This window comes from Lagopus muta, chromosome 3 (assembly GCF_023343835.1).
Source record: "Lagopus muta isolate bLagMut1 chromosome 3, bLagMut1 primary, whole genome shotgun sequence".
In the NCBI taxonomy this organism is placed as follows: domain Eukaryota; kingdom Metazoa; phylum Chordata; class Aves; order Galliformes; family Phasianidae; genus Lagopus; species Lagopus muta.
The window spans coordinates 78,757,476-78,780,934 of NC_064435.1; the positions used below are offsets into that span (position 1 = coordinate 78,757,476).

Here is a 23,459-nt window from a genome sequence, read left to right on the forward strand (position 1 = left end):
ACCAGCAGACCAGGCTGCCCAGAGCCACATCCAGCCTGGCCTTGAATGCCTCCAGGGATGGGGCATGCACAGCCTCCTTGGACAACCTGTTCCAGTGCGTCACCACCCTCTGTGTGAAAAACTTCCTCCTCATATCTAACCCAAACCTCTCAAAGCAAAAGCACATACTTTTTACAATTGGAAGCAGCTTGCAGGGGATGGATTCTTTCTTTTTTTCTTCTTTTCTTTTTTTTCAGATCTTGGGGCACATTCCTACCCTCTTAAGCACACACAAACCCTAATGCTTCAGGTCTAGGCAGTGCACACAGTGGCCTATGGGGCAATGCTTCCAAAACCAGTCAGCACAGTGACAGCACACACACATCCTTTTGTCATTCTCAAGATGGGTGAACCAGTAACCTTGAGCAAGAAGGTTAAATTTCTGAATTTATCTATTTACTCCATCCCAAGAACCAAAGCAGAAGGTCACACACCATTCATCTGATCCTCCTGTCTTATGCCTCGTAAGTTGAGTACAGCAGCAGTACAAAATAGCCACTTCTTTTGTTTACACCTTCTCAGGCCTAAGAGGTTCAGTAAATCCTATCCTTAGCTGTTTGGGATTTACAACTTTCGTTACCAACATCATGATTTATCCTGGGAGATGGCCACCTGCTTTTCTTAGGATCAGGCAACACACATGTAAACAAAACAAGCTTTTGTTTTCTACAGTGCAACAGATCCACACACACTGAACATTCACTCATTTGCTTCTTTTTTATCCCAGCTTCTTCCCATTGAACTTCTGCTTAGCTTGTACCTCAGTCCTGAGCTTCAGCAACGTATCGGCACCCTGAAGTATTCCTGCCTACACATCAAGCTTCTCAGTTACATGGAAAACTATACCGAAATAGGCAACTTCCCATCTCCACAGTATTGAAAGAAAAAAAGCAATCACGAGTTTCACAGCCAAGGTATTCTTAGTACATCATTTGACAGAAATGACACGCACGGTTCACTACTAAACATCCCAGTAGATGGTTTTGTACACACAGATCTGAACTTGCAGGTGACCGCCTAACTGACTGCTCATTTCCCTTCTCCTTCTGCGCCGTTTCTTCCTGCTCTTGAGCCTGTTGAGGCCAAGCCTCTTTGTTGCCTTCAAGCTTTCAGGAGCGCTTGATGAAGGTGTTACAAATGAACTTCAAACGAATTCATAACCAGCACTGGAGTAAAAACCCAGGCTTCTAGCTGTTCTGTGACACCCTAGCTTGGAGGCAGTAGTCCTGTGCAGCAGCACAACGTGCCTGCTTACACAAGGCAGCTCAAAGGGAGCTGCACTCATCTCATGCAAAAACCAGGCAGCAATACCTGGGCTTTGTGCTATCATGCCATCTATCTCAGCACTGTAAAGTACATGACCTTCCTGAGCTGTAAGTGCCTGGGGCCCTTTTTCTAATCCTCTTGGCCTCTATTACATAAGAGCATGTGCTTTGTGCTTACCTCCACCCCTGAGCATGGCAACACTTCTCCATGCTCATACACGCAGGGTGTCAGTACATTCCCACAAGTCTCCATCTCATTGCCATGCTTAGGTGCCTCAGGCTGGTACAAATGAGGAGGGGGAAAACAGGCTTGTGTAGATCTGAAGGGGACTGTGGGAAGGATAGGAAGTTGTTGGGTTTTTTTTGGCTGTGGATCTCATCTAGTCTCTGTGAATTGCTTCAGACGTATAGGAACTTGTTAGCACAAAAATTATAGGATTTACTTAGAGCTGAAATGAGAAATTTATTGAAGCATTAGGAAACACTTGAAAAACAAGAATGCATTTATTAAGCCTTAAATTTCACTGAACTTTGAAGGTAATTTTTTTCATTAAAGATGCTCAGGGCAACTTCAGAAACGTCTGCAAAATCATTCAACTTGAGGATGAAGCAAGCAGCTTTGTTTGTTGACACAGGCATGCAAGAGGCAAAGTGACAAAGAACAGAACAGCCCCAGCTGTCAAGCCCACGGACAGCACACAGCATGGGAAAGGTCACTAAAACGTGCTGTAAATCCACTGCAGCACTGCCAGGCCATCTCACCCTGCTGAAGCTCAGGCACAAAAACGTTGCCTCCAGGGCCAGCTGATACTTCAACAGCCTCCTGGATGACACCAGAACTCATTTGTTCCCATGCAATCTCTTCTTCCCTCCATCCCTGCTTTGCCTTCATCCAAGCACAGAAGAAGTCTGGAAAAGGACGAATCTCAAGCCACGCTATATGTGCAACTAGGATAAGGAAATTGGGTATTATTTTTTTTCTTTCATTTTAGCTCCATCATGAACGTACCAAAACCAGTCCAAAGTCAGCCACCCTTGTTTCAGAAGACCTATGACAAAGGTGGCCCAGGGCTCATGGCTCACGGCATTACTATGACTGGGAGGGCAGAGCCAGGTCCCCATCAGTGCAATGCATGTCAAGTCAAGGCCAACAGCCCCTCACTCCCATGAGCACGAAGTGTACTTAATACTTTTAAATCATCTGATTAATCAGATAGAAAAATCTGTTGCATGGCTGAGTAGTCTTCAGCTCTAATTTCATATTCCGTGGTAATTATATGTGAAACTCCTTTTATCATTTACTACAACCCACACTTAACACTTCGCCTTAAAACACTAAGACTCGAATTTCAGCCAACCCCTCATAAAAAAAACCAGCAACTCTGCCAAATTCCCATCCACGCTCTTTGATAGCAAAGTAACAGAGGTACCATAATTCATTCAATATCATTCTTTTCCTGTTAATGTTTTATTCAGACAGAGCTTCATTAATAAAGATGAAACTTTGGGCTCATGATTGCTCCATGTTCACAAAACATTCAGACTCCTTTACATCGTGGTTAAGCATGAAGAATTACTGAGCACAATTTCCTAAAAGAAATCCCACATACCAAAATTGCATATTTTGAATTTTTAAAATTCACTGAACCAAATTTCACAGAGTGAATCCTAAAGTCTGTTTGCCAGGAAAGCACAAGCCAAAAATGGAAGTCGGGGTCTTCTGGGATAACAAAGAAGTTGGACCCCAACGCACATATTCTTCCCACTAAACAAGCCATTAAATACACATTCACAGAGTAATTTGTTCTAAAAAATGCATTTGTAATTTCCCACAACCACTTTCTGTATAATTTTTGGCCGCTCAGACAGCACTGGAGTCACAGTTAAGTCTCTTTTTTGTTTGGTGGAACTCAGCAGTGACTTTGACTTCTTACTGGACAGCAGGCAACAAAAATTAGCCCAGAACTCAATGATTTTCACACAAGTCCAAATGTCTCCCACAGAAAAAATAACATACAAAGACAAGAATGCTTTTTTAAAAACCAAAAAAGAACAAAACTGATCCAAACTCTGTTTATAGCAGTACTTTTCAATGCCAGGAATTGGACCGTGGAACGCGGGATGACTACTGACACACTTGAGAAGCATTTTTAACCCTGCACGTGACAACAAACTATTCAGTTCTCTTCTTATAAGTCAGCAGATACTTGAGGTGATCCGACACGACGTGGCAGCTGCAACTTTAAAATGAGAGTCACAGTCTAAAGCCAGAACAAAAACATCTCTTGAATTTCTGTTAAAAAGAAGGAATTAATGTACACACCGCACACGCAGACACAAATCTTGAGGTTTCCCTTATTGCTCTTACACAAGGCCGTAAGCAGGTAAATGGCTGGATCAGAAAATAGGTCAAACATGCATTTCAGCAGGCATAAAAGTACAGGAAATTCATACTAACAAAACAATGCATTGCATTACATAACACGAGATGGTATTCTGCTAATACAGGACGTCATCAACACCAGATAAACTCCATTTCTGCCTGTTGTATAATGTGCTGTGCAGTGTGGTATTTTAACCTAATTTCTGGTTGCTCCTTCATACTGCACTCTCCATGTGGGGATGAAGAGGGGCAGTTTTCAAGACAACTTCTGTGCAGTGCAGAGAAACCTTGGCCTCAAGAGCTCCAAGGGCAGCACAAGGTTAGGGTTAGCGCCGTTATCTCCTGCTCTCTGACTGCTTCGTGTCATCAAAATCTTGGATATGCAGAAGTTGATGCCAAATGCTTCCATGCTGTTCTCAGAGCACCTCCCAGCTACGCTATGTACTCCTGGTATAAGCATGAATTGCTACAGCGGATAAGGCAGTAGAGGCCTGAGTCCTGTATTTAGTCACTTCCCTATGAGTCTATAAAGGCAAGAGTTTTTGGTGAACTGGCTTTTGTTTACACAATAAGCAGTAGAGTGTGGATGTCACCAGAAACCTGGCTGCTTACTGGGAACAAGTGATTAACATGTTCACAGACACATTCTGGAATTCCTGTCATTCTTTACTGCGAAGAAATCAAATGTGCTGCTGAGCGATGTCGATGCATTACAATTCTCATAAGTTCAAGGCATACTGCACATCACCTTGCACCAAAAAAAAGGCATTGAATTTGTTATCTGAGGATAATGGTTTTTTTTCTGTGCTATGAATACATATGACTGTTCCTCTCCAAACGTGATCATACGTACACCACAATTAAGCACCATATGTTTATGCTATCCTGCAGTTAACAGAAATTAAGGAAGAAAATGGTGGTGTGGGAAAGAGGAGGGAAAGAAATCCAGCACTAAGTCAGACGTATGTTCTTGACATTTCTAGTTGAGAATGTTTACTGTGAACCAGAAGCAAAATCAGAAAACCACCACCATCTACAAGGCCAACCTTGGCACTGTACAGTCAAAATTATGTTCTCTGTTGTTATAATACAACCTTGAACAATCTCTAACTAATTACTAGAGAGAGCACTGGGTGGACAAGTCACTCTTCAGAGAGATCACACGTAGGCAACTGCTTATACTTTGTACTTGCAGAAAGAACCAATGCTGATCAATAGAATTTTCTGTCTTAGTGAAGGCCTGCTATGTATCTCTCCATCTGATCCTTAAATCTCACAGATTTCAGCATTCACACTTAGCAACTCACACAGAGCTCCATTTAAGCTACAAACAATACTAAATCTAGTGGAGCAAGGTGCTGCTGCAGGTTCAGGAATTTGGCTCAATCTAAATAGAGAACTGCAAATAACTGGGAAATTAGGACATTCATAAGTGGATAGGGATATTTCCTGTGCTTTTTCTTCATATCTGTCATAACAAAGACCAACATTCATATCAAATGTGGCAAAAGGTCTACATCATGCTCACCTATGCATTTTAACACCTGGACAGCCACACTGATTAATGAGGGACAGCACACCCCAGAAGAGGGTTCAGCTAAGCTGTGTTCTTCTTCCAGCTCTGTCACTGCCTCTTATACAAAGGCATAAAGACTGCACAGAAAGGTCCATGGTCTGTTGGCATGGTGAGGGTTCCTTACAGCAACTTCTTTCTCATACTACCCATGGGTGTGCAGCTGTATCTCCTGTGAGATAGGGAGGCAAAATAGGTGTATATTTCTCTAAAAAAAAAAAAAAAGAAAAGAAAGAAAACCCAACCGCCAGAAAAAGAAAAGGAAGAACAAATTGCTGTCACGTCCTTGCAGGAAGGAGTCCTAGGACTTCTCATGACCCACTTCTTCACTAATAGCCATGAAGGCCAAGTCTGCAGGAAGCCCACTTGCCAGATCAGAGGTAAAACAGTATGACTAATGTTCACCATTCAGAGCCATTCTTCATGTGAAGTGTGTTAGGCAGAAATGTTTGGCTGCATTGCTAAGTATTCCTCCTAGGCTCACTTTGCTTCCCTGCTCAGAACCTCCTTCAAATAGAAGATTCTTAAGTGTCACTTCCCCACAGCCGTAAACAGTGGGGAAAATCAGACACAGGCAAAAAACCACATACCACAGAACCAAACAATTGCTTGTAAAATGTTTCCTTTTAAAAACTATTGTACAACCTCCTAACTTAGTTTAATTAATGTGCAGCTTAAAACATAGAAAATGTCTTACCAACTAAATGATTTCTGTTTTACAAGTCTCCCCTTCCCCCCAGTTAAAAAATAACACATGTGGGTTGGTATCGAACACTTTTCACTGAGTCACAGGCCAGTTCTCCTTCAATTCTACATGGAGCAGTTCTGATTTTGAGCTACCGCGGTTAGAGAAGAGCTCATACTGCATACTTTAAGAGTACAACCAGCTACACAGATGTCTTTAATCTCATAACACAATAAAAACTGCCATAAATTACAGTCCCCTTGATAAATGATTATGGTGACGCATGCAGTCCTTCTCATTGCCGTTACCATCAGACACTGGACATAGGTTTCTCCACTGGTGCCGAGGGCTGTGGCCAGGCTGGTGCACCACCATCTGGGAACAAAGTGTCCTGCAGTCATCGGCCAAAGTTTCGGTGAATTGTCTCACTCGATACCACCACCACCACCAACCCAACCCCTGGGTGAGCAACCCCGGGGCAGCCCCACACCCCTCAGCCGCATGAGATCACCGTGAAGCGCTTGGAAATGCATGACATGTTGTGGAGGACGATGCCCAGGAGAAAGACCAAGACGCAGGCCACCAGGATCACAGTGCAAACCCCCGACCAGGTGGAGCTTTTCACCACGCCTCTGCGGTCAGGCTCCTCCGCACCTGCCTCAGCAGGAAGGCCACCCTGCAGCGGCTGCTGCTCGGCCGGGATCGTCACCACCGCCAGGGACTTCTGCTGGCTGCCAGGCAGGAGGCGACAGCCGACGTCTCCCGGCAGCATAGCCCTCTCCTTGGAGAGGGGCAGGGGCAGCATGTAGCACCCGTTGCTGGGGAGTTTGATGAAGACAGGGGTGTGCTCAGAGGTGTGGGGGATGGCGATGACGGCGATCACCTCGGGGTCATCAGGCAGCTGTGACACAGAGTAGCCCGGCGGCAGCTTGGTGATACCACGGCACCAGGGACACCGCAGGTCCTTCTGGCTGGTCCTCATCTGCTGCAGGCACACCGAGCAGCACGTGTGCTTGCAGTCCAGCAGCTTGGGCCGCCTGCGCGGGCTGTAGTAGTTGAAGCAAATCTGGCACTCCAGCAGGGAGTCCTGGGACAGCGTCTCCATGGTGGCCAGCAAGGCGCAGCGAGGCACTGCCAGCCTGGTGGGGGTCTGGACACAGTGTCCCACAGACACCTTCAACTGCTTCTTCTCAAGAAGGCTGGGAAAAGCGCAGGGAAACCTCCAGCCCTTCAGCACCTGAGGCAAATAGAAACATGAATCAGTTGGTTACTGACAGGAACGTGAGGAAACACAAGCCTAGCTACAGGTGAATTCGTAAGGTGGCAAGAGAAACAAATCTGCAACTCTTAACAAGCAAGTATTATTTTGTCAGCTTTACCAAACCAGTCGTGATAGCCAGCATTCACCCTTTTCTTGCAGTTATAAAATCACTATCAACCCTTCAGACTTCTACTCATATTTATTCCCTTGAAAGGAGAGGCACAAAGCAGGTCCTTCAGCATCCACCTCATATTTTCGGAACTTTCTTTCAGCCCTTTCTGCACCATAACAATTCTTCTCATTTTGCCCTCTAAAACCGTGATGACTTTTAGCCATTTGGTTCAACCACTAAGTCTGTATGCAAGGTGGAAGGAAAAAAATGTTTAAACAGATGCATTTCCACAGGCTTCCGAAGTTCAAACACATCCATGAATGAGCAACCACCTAACTACATCGAAACACCCACGCCTGTGCGCAACAGAAAGGAATGGCAAGTTCTTCAGTTAAATTAACTGTGGGCTAGGTTAGACGAACAGCTTGTGAAATAAACCTCATCCCTGACAAAGGCATCCCCTGAGGTGAAAGGCTCTGCTGAGAACCCAGGACTGCAGCACAGCATGAAGAATGCACAGCACTGAAAGCAAGCTGCTGCTGACCTTGTTCTTAGCTAGTCATTAAAAAAGGATTCCTTGCACTTCCCACTTATTCCTTACAGCTAAGCAAAAAGAGGCAGCTGTATTTACTTCCACAGCAAGTTGTTTAGCCTTGTTTGATTTCAGCCGCTCCAACGCATGTAAATATGAAGGAGAGATATTTTTTACAACTTTTTGCTCCGCCTTCCTCACTCTGTTTGAAGAAGTATCAGATCAAATTTGCATCCAGATAATACAAGAAAACAAATCCAAAATATCTGCGTGGGGACCTTGATTGTCTCTTATCACAACGTTATATGCAAAAGAGTTAACACCACGGCTGTCGCATGATTTTTTCCCTTCCACAGTATTATTTCTTTTTCTTTCCTCCAGGTCATAGCAACTGGGGTGCAACACACTAATCAATAGGTGACACCAGCAGAACAGGAATAACGTCATTCAAGACAAACCAGGCATAAACACGGGGTTTGCAATGCAGGGTAGGCCTCTAGACTACAACATCCCACATCCTGCCAATATTTGAGCTGGGAAAACAAAATACGCGTCATCTCTTCAGATGCTAATGACTCGTCACTGGCTGGCAGCACTGGCCCTGCTGCCGATTTTGTAACAGCAGTAGATTTTGGCTCACAAAACGCTTCAACAAACATGCAGTGACAACCCTGACTCAGGAGGCAGAAGGGGCTGAGGTTATGAAAGCTGGAGCTTGTGAGAAAAGCCACGTTCCAGCTGTGGGAATGAGCATTTTGGGATGCTTTGCCTAAGACCCTGACCAGTGTGAAGCCTGTGCAGGGACTGGGACAAGATGCCCAAGCACCGGGTGTACACTGCACAAGGCTTTAACAGATACCCCACATGCAGAAGGAACCACACACTGCCATGGAGGGGGCTCTGCATTCACAGCTCACGTGCAGGCTATAACCAAGGGAAAGGAGCAGAAAAAGAGGAAAGGACCGATCTTTTGCATCACTATCTCCATATCCCTAAGGCAAAGGCAGGCACAAGGAAGACTGAAAGAAAGGATCTTCAAAAGACTGGTATGTACATGAACAAGAAAAATGGAAGAGCCAGGCACCTCCTAGCTGAAAAAGAGTGAGAGGGAAAGGCCAGATTAGAAACAAGTTAACAGGAACTCAAGTCACCAGAACCAGTTTCCAATCAACCACATGTGATCCAGCAATTTTATACAAATTCTTCACAGTCATGCACTCTCTCTGGCAATGAGCTCAGACATTAAAAGATGCAACTCTAATGTCCTAGGGATAGCCCTAGGTATATGCAAAACTGTTTAAAAAACTATATAAAAATACTGCAATACTATTATGAGAGGTAGAATATTATTATGAGACCACTGAAATTCTCTGATCCCATTTAATTATCATCTGTAACAACTTCTCTCCAGTTACAGCACTCAAGTAAAATAGTTTCTATTGATCTTCAAGCAATTGAGATCTTGCTCATTTTTTTCTGACCTCCTATCCTTGTACAGGAGTTATATATTCACATGCTATCGAGCCCTCCATCCCTGTTGCAGTTACATTCTTAAGGCAGAGAAACGAAATACAGGCAGAAAAACGAAATAAAAGTCACCTCCAAGCAAAGAGTGTTCAAGAAAAACGAAAACATCCATTCCAGACCTGGTCTGAATGCTAAGTAATGGTGTGAGGCACTTATCCAAGAGATCCAAGTTACAAAGCACTGATGGCACTTAAGGGAACGAAAGGAGAAAAAACAAACAAACAAACAAAAAAAAAAGCCAACAGAGTGGAGTCAAATTTAAAGGGTATGATGGGACCTAGGACCTGCGTGATGTTTGGGCTCAACAATCCTTGCAGGTCTCTTCTAGCTCGGGATATTCTATGATTCTTCAGTATACCTGCAGAACACACTGTGACCATGACAGCCCCATTTTGATCTGGTGTTGAATCAAAGAAACAGTCACTTCCAACCATATCTTAAAGTTACATGTTTAATCACAAACACTGTTGTGAAGAGCAAGGCTGCATGATACATATGCCTATTTCAAATCACAACGTTTCTTTCCCACAATGCCTCAAGTAACAACCAGAGATATAGTATGACTGATCATTGGTGACATCCTGTAAGCGGAGGCTAGTATGATTCCTTCAGAACATGTCTAAGGACAAGTTAAATGGCAGCCATCTAACAGCCATCTAGCTCATCGGTCTTCACAGACGCTGATGAGGTTGCCTTTCCCACAGTTCACATATTTAGTTTGGTGAGTGAAATGCATCTTCACTCCCAACCACACTGAAAGGCATAGAAGAAAGTCAAGCCATCACCTACAGTAAGAATTAAAGCACACAGTACTATTTGCTTCATTCTACCGCATGCGGTTAGAAAGGAAAAAGCCACACCAACTCTCCTGGTACTTTTCTACCACTTTATTTCAGTAGCTAAGCAAAGAGTTAATGCTGCAGTAACCTCCTGGATGGAAAGCTGAGCTGTTGGGTCTGTGATCAACAGCTCTGTGCTAGCTGGAGGTACTGAGCTATCACAAGTGAGCACCTTGCTCAGAGCTCACTCAGATGCACTCCTTCTGGTGCTTCGAGCCCAACAACCAAGAAGCAGCCAGGCTTTGTGTTTGTCACACAGTAGCAGCCACAGGGGCTGCTGGCAGGAAAACTGTGGGGAAAAAAAATTCAGAAAAGACTCTGTGGGGCTTTAAGAGAGACAGCGTTGTGTATGGATGGACATGGGCATGCATGTGCAAGGAATGGGGAACACCACATTCACAGAAAAAGGCAAATGCAACTGCAATTAGTAACTCTGCCTGGCATAAATCTGACAGCAACTGGAGCTCTTCAGTGCTGAGATCTACCTAGCAACACAAACAAAAATTAACGGAGTATGAAAAATGCTCCAAAATTCAAGTATCAGACAGGTGCAGCAGCAGCAGAGGAAGTGAGAGGAGACAGACCTGCAAAGCAGCATCAGGAAACCCCCCTGCCTACCCCTTCATCCTTACTGCGGCCGATTTCCAAGGGACTGCTGATGGCCACTGCAAGGAGAGATTAACACACAGCGATAGAGTCTGCTCTCAGGAGAAGAGAGCCAGGGAGGAACCTGAGAAAGTGATGAACTGCAGGTGGCTCAGAGCATGACACAGAGGCCCACCTTGCAGTCCGGGGCTGCCCTCTGAGGAGTCTTAAAGATTTGAGAAAATACCACATGACTTGAAAGCAACATGGACACAAAGCTCTGGAGAATAAAACACGGCTCTCAGCTGTTTGTCATTCATGCCATCTGCTCTCCCAATACCTTGTCAAAGGCTGAGGCAGGGCCTCAAACTCTTTTTTTGGGTGATGCCAGGCATGCTGTAGCACTGGCGCCCTGCTTCCCAAGGTATCAAAGGGGGAAAGGGCATTTACTGCAGCTCCCAGCTTCCCAACACAATGCAGAGAGGTGTTGCACAAGGCGTACAAAAGGTTTCTTCAGCTAATGCAACACAGCTACAGGGGGAGGAAAGAGAAAGCAAAGAGGTTTGATTAAAATTGGGTTTGCTGCAAAGAATGTTGGCACAAACACTAACTATAAAGCAAGCAGAAAAGGCAGTTATTTTTGGAAGTGGTGCAAAGACGGACATTAAACATCCACTGGATGTGAGATGGACAAGTTCATGAACACAACAATGACAAACCATTGCCTGTTAACACGGTATAAGGACAGCCCCAAGGACCATGCAATGAAAAGCACAGTCTTGAAGGGGTGCTGCCTCTACCAGAGAATGAAGAACTGTCTTCACACATATTTCTAACTTATTAAGGCTTCAAATTATACCAGCATGAAAGCCACAAAAAGATATTTTAATAATGCCCATGGAATTTAATACAATTCAGCGAAGGTTAAATATTGCATCATGTTGTTAAAGACTGGCTCCAGGGCACGTTGGTGTAGTTAGCTGATCACTGAAAGCCTCGAAAACTTTGCACATACTTATGCATGTGTTCAGGCACGCTGTGCTTGCTGCATGGCAAGGTTACTAACAGACATCTAGCACGGTGCTGCGATGATAAAACTTCACCTTTCTCAACGAAGGTTCATTACAAAAACTCCCCAAACTCATTAAGAATTCTGTGATGGTATTACTGTCTATGATTTATGACAAGGAAGATTCACCGGGTTCAGGTGCCCTTAGGCTAGAAAGGAGAGGGAGGGGCAGCACAGGGGGGAACTAATTGTAAAAGCCCTCTGCCCACAGACATGGAAAGAAATGCCTGCTGCAGTCACTTAAAGCTGACAGTGAATAGGAAGAACATAATTAATATCTGATTGCATTTCTGCTACAAACTCAACATCTATTAATGTTTTCAGCAGATTTGTGTTTGGGACTGTTGCAAATACGTAGGACATACTACCTGATTTTCTCTGAATATCCTTCAACGATTCCATTTATTTTTAGGCTGTTCTGTAGCACTAATTACCATAGAAACTGAAACAGCACAAAGATTAATTAAATTATTCAGCACAACACCCTTGTTAAGAGAGTATTATCATTATTACACCCTTTTATTATCTAAGAAAAGAAGCGCAGAGAGATGAAGTAGTTGGTCCAAGGTCATGCAAACACCACCCAGGTTGCCCCACTTCTCACCTCATGAGTCAGCAAGCAAGGGTGGAAGACTCTAGACAGATTATTTTTTTGCAACGCAGAAACAAGGCTCAGAAAATCGCCTGATTCCCCTAATTGCTCCTATGTGGCAGCATCTCCATGTCCTGTCCAAGATTTTCTGTTCATTGAACATACCAATTATTCCACAGACCATGCAAAATATGAAAGCCTGTGATCGAAAAGTTAAAGCATCTCCGCAGACATCATGCAAACTGCGACTGAGACAATGTCTGCATTTTGAGGAACACAAAGTTAACAATAAAACAACAAATTTAATTCAATTTTCTCTTGGGAATTACTAATTTGCCAGGCACCTTTCGCCTAAGATGGACAGCCTACACCCACTATCCGTTCCATTTTGTTATTCACAATGGTACAGAAATACTGCAGAGCAAAAGCATTTTAATTTGACCGAATCCTTAGCCAGCATATACTGGCATTGATCCTTCAGCTTTAATCCAACCCTTGCCAAGAAGACAACTAGGCACATGTACTCTCAGATGCGTAGAGCCACAGAAAATAACGCTGAATGAAACTATGAAATATGAGCCTGCAACATCCTATGAACATGTGCCAGGGGATCCATGCTGATGAAGAACCTGCTCTGGGTGATCTCAATAGCAAAGACTAAACAGGACAGCAGCTGGCCTCCCTCTCTGGCACTGAGCACTCAGAAGTGGATCACAGAGCCTGGCTGCAAGGTGTTAACGCACTGCATCTACTTCAGGAATTGCCACCAGCCAGCCCTTCCAACAGACAGCAGAGACATAAAGGCCCACCACGCTACTGTAACCAGTTGCAGAACTTTACATTTTTGGAGCAAAACCACATCAGCTGAAAACAGCAGTCTTTAGCGTTTTCATAGAAACAGAGAGAGACTCACTTGCTGTACATTGCTCCATCTCACCTCAAAAGCTCTGCTGCTCCCTCCTCTTATCTGCAAACTGTGACACGTCCACATTCCCCAGCTCCAAAGACTTTATTTTGGTCAAATATGATCAGGATAAGCTGCACTTTGTTCCAACAGCAAACACTACTAATCACCCATGATGTGCCTGGTCAGCAAATGATGAGTACAGTTTTTTACTGCTGAGTCAAAACAGTACAGCCACGCTCACCAGAAAGTTTCATGCAGTGTTTTACCAGAGGAAAGGCTATTTGAAATCAAAATATTCCTGATAAATGTGCCTATTTCAGGCACATTTATTCTGCCCTTCCAGCCCTTCAGTAGCCCTCCTTGCAGTTGAACGTGGGGACCAGACCATAGAGTCTGACATGCTCCTCACCAACTCAGAGCTTCCAGGTTAGCAGCTTTTACAAGGTGACAAGCCAAGTTGCTCCAGAGCCATAGGTCCCTGAAACTCCCAGCTCCCAGCCTGGAAGAGCACAAGAGATCGCTGCATGCACAGCTGCCCGGCCAGAAAGAGTCTCGTGAGGTATTCCTCCTCATTTCTGCTGTCTGGAAGTTCTCTTCCTGCATGAAGAGTGCATTGGCAGGATAAGACCCGACCCTGGTCATGAAACATCCCAAATCTGGAAATTCTCCTGCAGAGGATATAAAGCGTTCCCTCTCAACATGAAAATGAACAAAAACTCCAGGGTTCAAAGCATCTCAAGTAGCAGTGCTCATTTTTGCAGTTCATTCTCACTGTAACTCTGGCAGAGTCATTAGCACTTCATCAGTTTTCTTGGCTGCTCTTAATTATGCCTGACACACTGGTAAACCCTAAGGTGAGAGGAATTAAAAGCCAGGTTTCTCCACCACCAAGTGACAAATCCATTTGCCACTCAAGCTGACATAAAGAGGAATGGGGGCGGAGGCCCAGCAGAAAAGCAATCTTCTCCTCATTCCCTAACTAAAAGCCACATGGTTAGTCATCGATGGCCAAGACACATGGAACAGATGGTTGGCAAGGGCAGATTTAAAGTATCTTCCCTAATTTAAAGTGATGTCACAAATTAAGCCACAAAGGCCAAATTCCAGAACCTCACAGCTATATGCAAGCAAAGAGCAAAGCTTGCTCTGTGGATATTAAACTTGTTCTAAGTAACTCACAGTGCAGCATCTTTCCAAAAAAGATTTTCATTTATGGCTATGTGGTGAGATTCTGTGGTACTCAAAATGTAGAGGGAGAGAGACCACAAAGCAACTGATCGCTTAAAATGACAAATTTGTTCTTCCATTACAGCTTTATGCTTCATCTGCCATTGATAGAATTTGCCTGATACCTGAAGAGAAACTTAATTAAAACATTCTTCCATCCCTCCCTCCCCTGAGAATCCATTACAAAATACCACCATCCAAAAAAAAAAAAAAAAAAAAAATTTAAATAAAACTCAAATGCTTCTCACTGATACAGGTCAGTGGGCGCTCGACTGGAAATCAGCTTGAAGTAGTGTATTAAGGCAGTCGACTATTAGAGAAGTGAATGGAGCAGCTCTCCAAGTAATTTTTGATAAAATCAGGTCAAAATCTGCCTGCATATTGGCTCAAACAGAGGAAGACAGAAAGGAATCAATATTCGCATTTCATATGCTGTTTATATAGTGTGAAAACTATAAATCCCGTTTCACGCTTACCTCAAGCAACTCTGCTCTGTGTTTCTGTCTCATACACAGGACCCACAAAGTGTGACTTCCTGAGAAAGCGATGCTCAGACCCACACTGCTCAGTAGCCCCAGCCATGGCACTGCTCCCCAGGGCTGGGCTGGACTGTGTTTTGTGAGGGTGTGGGTAGGGGAGGTTTCTTCCTTTGCTTCAGCAAATAACAGAAAAAAAGCAAGAGATCTAAGGGAATCAAAACAATACACCCTTGTACATTGAAAAGGATGGGATTAAGCAATTGGAAAACATCGCATTAAAAGCCTCATAATAATAAAGATCTTTTCTGTCCTACAGACCCCAAAGAAACAGAGGAAGGTTTAAGGGAGACAGCACTGAGAGGGGAGCTTTATACCTTTTTACCTTTCTCCTGAAATTTACTGAGCAAGGGAGTAAAGTCCCCTGTTTATCAAGAGAAAAGGTTCAGCAGATGTCATAACACAGAAGAATGACTTCCAAGAGCTTATCTTCTTCACAAGAGAGCAGCCGATAACCAGCTAGCATGGCTCCTCAAGGTCACCCACAAAATGCCATTTCCTAATGCAGACAAATTGTGATCTTCACGCATTCACAGCCTCTGATAAGTGCTACAACTATCCCAGGTCACTGCACTGGTCATTCTAGTTTGCAGACTACACCAAAAGGAACTGGAACCAATCCAAAAGCTTATTGGAAACTAATCATTCACCCCGTAGCACTCCTGGCAGCTAATAATATTAATACCACATTCACTGCCTGAGTTTTGGGAACAGTCCAACGCTCACTGCAAATGCAGATCACAAGCAAAGGTAGGCCAAGCCCAAGTAGCATACATATTCATGGCTTCCTATTTCTAGGTGATCTATTTTCCTTGTATATATCAGGACCTTACAAGAGTAAAATCCTCCCTAAAAGATCTGGCATACTAAAGAGAATAAATAACTTTTTCCAACCGTTTCCCAACTGCATGTTCTACCTATAAGTACAAACACTCCACGAGGTCTGGAGCAGCCAAGTAATGAAGTGAATAATCTGACATTAGCCACTGAAGTTAATGGGATGACAAACGCTCTTGAGGTCAGTCGTACATTTACATATTTACCACGCTATCCATCAGCATAAGTAATACAGAGAACTGGTGTCAGCAGCCACAGGCAGATCACTAAATCTCTAAGTGGCAGAAGCCTTCACTCCTCCTTTACCACCCCGAAAATGGGCAACCTGGCAAAACACAACCCAATCTTCCTAGAACAGCTGCAACTAACCTGACTGGTTGCATGTAAAGATTCAAAGCCCTGGTCCCACCAGGGATTATTTCTGACTATAAGGGAGGAAACAAACCAATGCCAGGAAGGGTTCCTGGATCTCCCATTCATGCCAGTAGACATGGGCATGGCTGTGGGAAAAAGATGATTTCCGTGAATGGTCTTCTAGGATGAAGCCTAGAATAAGGTGAGAGAATCTGGATTGCCTCATGTGAACCAGCACAGTTTGCAAGATGAGTCACCTTGCAGCTAAGCACTAAGGTACCCTAGAGGCCAACAACCGTAACTCAAGCAGCAACTGGGCCTGCACTGGCATGTCACACAACCCTCTCAGGTGGGCCAAGATAAATTACAGCTCCCCAGAGACTGAGCACAAAGCTGCAGAGCTGCCAGCCTCTCAGCTCTGACAGTTCTGCCATAATGGAGACTGGCCATCAGCCACTCAAATGCTCAGGCACGGGAAAATAAACTCTTCTTGCTCATGTTACTCAAAATCTTTGCTTTCTTTCACAGAGATGGTAGGTATTCAATCCTAACAGCCACTCACCTTCTGTAGCTGCGAGGAGTTTATCAGACCTGCCAAGCTCTGTCAGGTTGTATTTCATTCTTTACGGCGAGTTTCAAAGTTCGGGCTAGACATCACCCATCATACTTCTGCCAGTCAAAGTCTGGCTGCTTTAGAAACACCCTGGTGTGAAAAACACTCCACTTGGCAGCACTTATCTAACAGTATACAGCATTCACTGCATGAAGGAGTGCAGATGCTGAGAAAGGACGGTGTTACGCTACCTTAGAACAAAAAATCAAAATGAAGCAAACTGCTTTGCTGCTTAATCTAAGGCCTAATTCTGCAGAATTATCTTTGAGAACAAGCAGAACAAGCTTTGAGAAGATAATGAGCACAACATTGCTAATGCTCAAGACTTCATCACAATCACAATCCTGATTGTACAGAGCAACACCGAGTCCCTTAGGCTCATGATTATCAACAATCAGCTCAGTATTCAGCGAAAAGCTTGAAAACATCAGCTTCAGAAGCCTCAGACTCTGATTAGCCAGAACACCCAGAACTTCAGTCTCTATCTTGCAAACCAGTCTCGTGATTCCCTGGGACTCAGACTCTGAGTTACAGCTAACTAAAAAATGCAGTTTCAAATTAAACAAATACATTGGTGGTTTCAGATCAAATTAAGCAAATACTTTCTCCCTGGGCAAAAACAGTAATTTCCATTAAAATGTCAACTCATTTCAGCTTTCATTTCAGTTTGACTGTTTTCCTTCATAGGAAAAAAATTTTACCTGGGTAAAGCAAAGGGCAAACAAAGCTTTTTGCACCGACTCTGGAATAACATTTTCTTGCTGTTGTCAGAGACTGAATGAGACAGAAGTACCATTTACTCTCACCACCCTACTGCTGAATGCAAATGTCTAAGTCAGACAATACACCGTGTTTTCTTCTTCCTTCACAGCCTAGGGAATGCTAATGATAAATACACCCAACTATTAAGCAGTAGTTTCATAGCTGCACATTTGCAAAGAATCATTCATCCTGGCTCAAAAATAAAAAATCACAACATGGGGCATTTTAATCATATAAGTCACATTCCCTGATGTGATTAAAGCCTGAAGGCTTCTCTGTTTGATGGGATTACTGGTTTTAGAGGTGTTTCTTGTAGAAGAGCTAAAGGATCTTGATTCAGAAAGGCAGGCAGTTCAGAGTCACACTCATCCCACAAGTCTCAAAAACACATCCCCAAAAGTCACTAACAGCTTATGAACACGTATCAGAGAAGCTTCACCACATACATCCAACACATATTACACATAGCATCACACAGAACAGCACTTCCAGCCAAAAAGGTGCCACTTAGACTGCTGGAAGAAAGGAGGAAAGGAGGAAAGGCCAAAAGTCTGTTTCGTCACACTGTGAAGTGCAGCACTGGAGATGTGATACAGAATTGGAGCTATCTACACAGAATTAAAGTTAATTCCATTCAGTTCAGATCTTAATTCTATTTTGTTAAAATAATTCCTGCGTGCCTTACAGTGATTATGAAGCACTGGAAATATCAATGCCTACAGCCAAAGCAATGCCACAGGAACCATGCAACTTACACCAGTTGAAGTGTAAGACTGAAAATCAATGTGACAAAGCAGATGCGAGACATCTCTCTTCTCTATTATGGAATCAAGTCACATTTAGGATGAAAAATACTTTACTCTGGACCCAGGTTTGCGCTGTGCCACAAAGTACAACATCCCTTGCTTTCTAGCCAAAAGAATTTCCAATTTATTTAGTTCACTGACATCACTGTTACTTTTTACAGTTGGGTCAGCACTGTCCTAACTTTTGCTTAAGTAACTTCATTTGTCAAGTGCCTTCATTCTAATGATTACTCCTTTAGAAATCAAACACGTGCTCTTTTTTATGTCTCGTGTTTTGCCAAAAAGCAGCATCTACTGGGAAAATCATTCTCTGAACTTTAAACCACTCCTTCATACAGTGTTCTGTATTTTTTTTATGCAGTGGAACTTGTGCTGGGTTCTTTCACACTGAGTTTGCAGAGCACCTGTCAGGGTGAAGTCCTTGCCAATATATTGGGTACTTAAGTGCTATGACAATTAAAAAAAAACAACGTAGGCATCAATACAAATAGTTAATGCTGTTATTATTACTAACACCCCCGAGCTTTGGTGTGAGCTCTAATCTCCTAGAGCAGCTGCTTCTTGAAAACATAGCTAAACAGAGCAACAGCCAGCAGATGGCACTCCAGAATACACAGCACGGAGAAGCAAGGCTTGCAGGACCGAGCAAGCCCGTTCAAATCAGCTGTGCCACCGGCTTCAAGTTTGGTTTGGATTAAAGACCATCTCCCTTTCTCTCTCCCAAAGAGCAGAGACTAATAAATGCCTCCAGCCCCACCTTTGAAAACCATGACTGCGCTGTATAAGAGGAATCATGTCTGAAAGCACAGTGCACGGCACATCCTAAGTGCTGGACTCATGGCTTGCTCCATAAAGGGGAAAGCTCCCTTTGGGCAGGCTGAGACATTTACCCATGCTGTGTATGGAGAACTGGCAGCCTTTTTCTGTGTCCTACTGCTCTCCTGAACTCCTTCAAACAAGCTGAAATAATGCTGTCTTTTACTGCTTTAAAACAGCAACAATAAACAACACACCCTAATGATTAAGAGACCATTTTCCCTCCTGTTTATTTTTAGCTTCCCCTACACATACAAAAACATCCACAGCCTTGCCTGCACGGCCATGAAGCATCTCTACAGATGGCTCCTGGCGGCACAGCGTCGATTCCCAGCCTCCTCAGAGCCCTCTGCCTCACCCCATCGCTCACACTCCTCCTGCAGCAAATTCAGTCAAACTGACACTTCTTCCAATTAAATGCTGACTGGCAGGAAAGCCTCTGTCTAGTATCCTCATCAGCCAGAAGAAATAAATCCAGCTCAAAGAGCTCTGGCTCACCCAGTCTTTGAGGATCTCATGTAACCGTAAGAGCAATTAGTTTGTTTTTCTCCTGGTTGAAAAGCTCCCAATCAGTCTTAAAAACAAGACCCTTTGAAACACCATGCAACCAGGGAAGGACAGGAGGACATGGTACCTTTTAACCCAGGAAGATTGTGCTTTCCTTTTAGAAACTGAAATTTTAAAGCTAGTTGTTTTGTCTAACTCCAGGTATCAAGCACAGCAGTTCATTTTAAGAGACCTAATGAAATGACTCAGCTGACAAAGATACCATTTCTACACCATCCTCCCCTGAAAAAGTTTAGAGTCAAAACATTAAAGTCATACAACTGGGTGGGAAAAAAAGGCTGTGTTTTATCAGAAGTCCTCGTGAATTATCTAAAAACTACACCAATACTGAAGATATTCATCCCTCATGCAAAAAAAAAAAAAAAAAAAAAAAGCAGATATTCTTACCACTTACACTTTCCTTAAAGGCAAATCTGTACCATGGGATCCTTCTGTTTATGCAGAAGTAGGAGAAAAGTCTGTCAGAAAGTAATTACTTTTCCTCTCCTGTATTTGTCAGTGGATCTCTGGCACCTTCCCCCACAAATTGACCCCAGATATACACAGACACAAAACTTTTGAACTTTAAGGTCATCTCTGTGGGTATGAGCAACGCATAAACCAAACAAAATCAGGCAAAGCAACCTGTCCCCCTTGAAGAGCATCCACATTTAATGCCACATGATATTCACTGCGTTTCTGGAAATTCATACATATCTAGAATTCACAACTCATTCCCAGCAAGCAGTAACACATACCATTTTTTCTTGTTGGTCACCAATATTATCCAGCTAAAGAAGCAGGATTCAGCTCAAGATCCATGTATCATACACACACCACAGTCCGCAAATATCTTTTACTACATTAGAATGGGCTGATGACAAAGAAAGAGGAATAGGGCAACTGTTCTTGCTTACTCTGCCTTCCTAGCAGCTATCCCAGTGTGGATTTGCCTCATAAAATATTAATCTGTAGAAAAGTCAGCCATGAAGCAGAACTGTAACCCATACCAATTTTAAACACGGAGCAGCAATGAAGCGTGTAACTGTCTGGTGATTATCATGAGACATCAGAAGTACTTCCAAGTTAGCAAGCGTTGCAGTTATTGCTGTAAGAACTTACTTGATCTCCGTTTCCAGGCTCTCCCCAAGCAGATGGATGTTCCACTTGACATTCCACCCACCTGATGTGGAAGCAGAACTCAGGGGTGCCCAGGCTTCTCTATGCTTTCTTTTCACTACAACAAACTGCACTGTCTAATGAGCAACCTCTCCTGACAAAGGAGACTGCAATTAACGTGGACTCTTCAGAGCTTTGGTGTTCCCAAGCAGTAGAATATAGGTAAATGGTGGCAAGCAGGTTCAGAAAGGCACACAGAATTCCCTGGTACTGACTGCAGTCAACAAAGATAAAAACAGCCAATTTTTTTGAAAGGTCTGAATTTAAATTAAGAAGAAAATATCATATATTTAATGGAGCGGAGGGACCAAAGAGGGAAGAAATACCAGAACAAAGCTTCTTGCTTTAAAGAATATCATTCTATCCGCCTATATTCTTTTCACAAACAAGCTCAGATTTTGCAAGTAGACTTTCGGACTCCTCAGAATAATAGTGGTGCAAGTGCAAAACACAGCTGCTTAGCTGGGAGTAGTGCAGCTGTAATGGGATTAAGCTGAAGACCTTTTAAAAAAAAAAAAAAATTACATTTTTTCATTCCTTTATGTCTGATTGCATAAGGCCTCTAAAGAATGCAGTAAAGGTCATCGAAATGCACGGTCCTTTCTTGATAGAAAAACGCCACTGTATATTTTTTAAAATCACACAAAAGAAGTATGCGCTAAGTGCCAGAAACCGAGACCTTTAAAATTCCAACTCAGCATGATATTATGATTTATAATTGTGCATGTATAGGTTACAGCCACCTCTGTATTTCCCTTCACTTAAAAAAAAGCAACAGCTTTATAATCTTATTAAAGGACAAAGTTGTAGATTCTTATCACTTCATTAAATTGCCAGTGCATGATCTTTAATTTTTTTTTGTTCCTGTTTCATAACCACTCATTAACATAAAAAGATAAGAATTTATCCAATGGGCCAGAGTGAGTTTCAGCCAGTAGAAGAGAGGGCAGTGGAGGAAAGTAACCCAAGCATTGGGAAAGATGAGTCAGGCTCCTGAAAACACAGAGCGAGGTTTTGTTTGCTTTCTTAAAGGGAAGGAGTCATGTTTTCAAACTTTTCTCTGCGATAATAATGGCTATATTTTAAGAGAGGTGAGGTTCTGAGAGAAACCCATTATTATTGACACATTGGCTTTGAGGGAAATGCAGCAACACATCTGTTTGAGCTACAGTGGGATTCTTCAAGGTCTACAACAGTATTCCTGTGGTTATGGGGACATGCTTCCATTGGCCTTCACCACTCATGTTTGGGCCATGCTGGCTCCAAACTGGACATAAAGATGAAAGTAATGTCACAAAATGGTACCCTTCCTTTACATAACTTCTAACAAGCATGAGTCTGTTAGCAGCCCCCTATCTACCCTTTCTTGGGCCAAGGATGTGGCTGCATCAGCGAAGAGAAGATGCAGACTCTAAATGAAGACTCCGAACTGGAATGCGGTGTGAGGATATTTCCCTAAACTATTTCTGAAGACGGGCATTATTTCCTCTTAAAATGAACATTTCCTTATATAAAATGTTTTTCACTGGATTATTTTGCCCATTTACGAGCATATTCAAGAACACCAGTATGATTTGGTTTTGTATTTTTCATATATAAATCTATGATTATTTTCATACGACGTAAATAATCACACAGATTCTGCAGGAAAATAAACAGTCTCCTTAAAGCCTCATTTCTATGATTCTTTCAAGTCTGAGTCCTGTCCTGGCAGCCTTTCTCTGTGGCAGTCATCCCCACACATGAAGCATCTGTACTGCACTGGTCTAAGCCTCTTTCACAGTAATTCTTCTCAGGAGGAGATCTGGAATAGGTTTTTACCACAGATCCTCCCAATGGACAACAGGCGACCCCACAAGCAGTCCCACTTGCAGCAAACACAATGTATGTGACTGGCTCTGTTTGAGAAGAATGCTTCACTCTTCCCAGCCTCTAGAGAAAGAAGAGGGAGGCTAAATCTCAAACAATTCAGCAAAAGCTTTCAAAAAAGGCAACCACTAGATTGTTATAATGACCTCAAAATTATCCTGATGTGTCCTAGACTTCTTGATCAACTGACACTCCCATTCAACTTCTACTACTTGTGTGGTTTTGGGGTTTTTTTTAATGGTAGTAGCACAGAGAGAGTGGCAGCTTCCAAGAGGTTTTAAGCTGAAAGAAGATAATGAAATTGAGAGAATGAGGAGATCAAGTTGCTGTACACCTTAAGACTTTTAAAAGGGTCATTTTTTTGAAGGGGAGTTGCTGATGAGCCAACTGTAACAGCATTAAGTGGCCTTGTAAAAATAACCAACTACTTACTAAAAGCAAATTTGGGAGCAATACTACTTGAGTATTTTCTTATCAAGTGGCTATTATGGACCAGCTTTTATCTTCTAGACATGTTTAAACTTCATATATTGCTTACTCTAATA

At 43.1% G+C, this 23,459-nt stretch overlaps 1 protein-coding gene across 11 annotated transcripts in view; it reads right to left on the bottom strand.

The window, feature by feature from the left end:
• Positions 1-1,789: 1,789 nt before the first annotated feature.
• Positions 1,790-23,459, bottom strand: part of RNF152 (ring finger protein 152) — a 41,118-nt gene continuing 19,448 nt past the window's right edge. For 9 of the 11 annotated variants that reach the window (XM_048939235.1, XM_048939234.1, XM_048939232.1 and 6 more), the window contains exon 2: positions 1,790-7,182. In XM_048939235.1, coding sequence (XP_048795192.1) covers positions 6,439-7,050 — 612 coding nt within the window. In that variant the 5' untranslated portion in view covers positions 7,051-7,182 and the 3' untranslated portion in view covers positions 1,790-6,438. Of the gene's footprint in view, positions 7,183-15,072; positions 20,236-20,988; positions 22,399-23,459 lie in introns of those variants that run through there. The other 2 variants (XM_048939237.1, XM_048939230.1) reach the window with 2 other exon arrangements.